The following is a 1,678-nucleotide window of genomic DNA, read 5'->3' as shown; positions in this document are numbered from 1 at the left end:
TTTTTTTTTTTAAGACCCAATTACTTTGTCTTCAGATTGTCCCAGTCTAGGGCTTGATGTTGCCAGGTGTCTGGTTTGGTGCTTCTTGAGCTTCTGCTCCGCACTCCGGTACCTCTTTGAGTGCTTGGTGGTTCCTCGTGCACTGTGCTGAGTGGCAGCATTGATTAGTTATGAATGTACAAAACATCTGACCAGCAGGTATTGGAAAATCGTATCCAGGTAGATCCCTGGATTTTTTAATAAACTAAGAAGATTTTTTAGAATGATTCAGCATCAGAATGTCTTCTGCTTATGACACTGAAATTGTTCATAGATTTCATGATCTTAATTCATTTATGAGACAGCTATTAAAAAAATGGTTCTGTTCAGAGGTGGTTTAGCTACACTGGAGAATGCTGGGTTTAACAGGGAGCACTGGTGCAGGGAACTGAAGGAAGTTTCCCAGATCAGTTGAAACCTGTCTCGAAGACTCTGGTGCTGGCAGAGCGAGCCGGTGGATGGCACCGCGGCTGGCAGGTGACCAAAGCAGTACAAAGGAAAGAGGCTCCACACTGCAAGGCTGCCTGCCTGAATTTTTTCCAGTTTTCCTGCTTATTTCCATCCCAGGGTGTCCAAAACTTGTAGGTCACTGAAGTAGTTTTGTTTGGTAGGCTTTTCAATGCATTTTTTTCCACTTTTTTGTGTGTGTCCATAGTCCTCATCAGCTCAGTGAGTTGAAACGTGCAGCAGGCTGTGTCATACCCATTCCTGGACAGGTCTTTTGTAGTACACAACATTTTGCTGCACCTCTTTGTTTTTAAACTGGAAGATTGTGTATACCAGGACAAGGATACATAGAGACAGGATGCAGGGGATCACCACTGCGATGGCATTGACAGTGCTGGGCATGTCATTTATTGTCACCATGATATCCACGTCGTCGTGCGGGAGGCGCCGGTCCTTGCTCCGCTCAACTTCCTTCTGGTTACAGCCCATCCAGTCCTTGAGGATCGACCTGGGGTAGCCTGGCTCCACACTCAGCCTCTGGTTATCGAACTTCCAGTACTCCTTCCCTTTGTAAAAGTAGGTGTAAACTAGGAGACAAAACAGAGAATATTTCTCACTATTTCCCGTTGGTGAGCTGTGCCTGTGGGAGGACATTAAGGGAGCCTGAAGACGGACACTACCTAAGTCAATAAAACACATTTATCCAGAACATTCCCAAGCCATTGGAAAGTGAAGGTGATTTTGGAGGTGGGATTTAAAGGAGAAGCTGTAACCCTAGCTAGCATGTTCAGCATTGCCCATGGAACACCATTCCCCTTGGCCAAGACAAGCTGGGAATTAAAAAAGAAAACCCTACTATCTTTAAAGGAAGGGTTCTGCAGTGAGGTACTTTTTAACTAAGGCATCTGTAAATGTGTGCTTATCATTGCTAAGTGATAAACATCATCTGCAAGGTGCCAGCATGTGCCTGGGTATGACAGTGTTTGGAAGAACACCCTGTTTCTGTGCATTCAGCCTGAGGGAGCAAATGCTGAGTAAGATGAATCCTTTTGCCACAGAATCCCGAAGATTTGGTCTGTGTTAAGGAGCAGTGTTGTTCTGCTGCTAATAAAAGGGTGATGCTTTATGCTACATGTTGTTTGAAGCACCCCCCTCTCCCCAGATGACCCATTTTCTAATGACTCTCAAGTTA

The 1,678-nt window shown here is 45.1% G+C and overlaps 1 protein-coding gene across 1 annotated transcript; it reads right to left on the bottom strand.

Moving 5' to 3' along the window:
• Window positions 1-6: 6 nt before the first annotated feature.
• Window positions 7-1,167, bottom strand: LOC115949416 (matrix metalloproteinase-24-like). Its single transcript, XM_031065931.1, has one exon. It carries the CDS (start codon window positions 1,138-1,140, stop codon window positions 736-738), a length of 405 nt encoding a protein of 134 aa, XP_030921791.1. The 5' UTR covers window positions 1,141-1,167; the 3' UTR covers window positions 7-735.
• Between the last annotated feature and the right edge of the window lie 511 nt (window positions 1,168-1,678).

Source organism: Geospiza fortis, unplaced genomic scaffold (genome assembly GCF_000277835.1).
Source record: "Geospiza fortis unplaced genomic scaffold, GeoFor_1.0 C13611526, whole genome shotgun sequence".
NCBI classification, from domain to species: domain Eukaryota; kingdom Metazoa; phylum Chordata; class Aves; order Passeriformes; family Thraupidae; genus Geospiza; species Geospiza fortis.
This window is presented reverse-complemented; position numbering and strand designations above follow the sequence as displayed.

Excerpts from the sequence above, each read along its gene's own strand:
- LOC115949416 (XM_031065931.1), bottom strand. The coding sequence starts at position 1,140 with ATGTCCTCCCACAGGCACAGCTCACCAACGGGAAATAGTGAGAAATAT.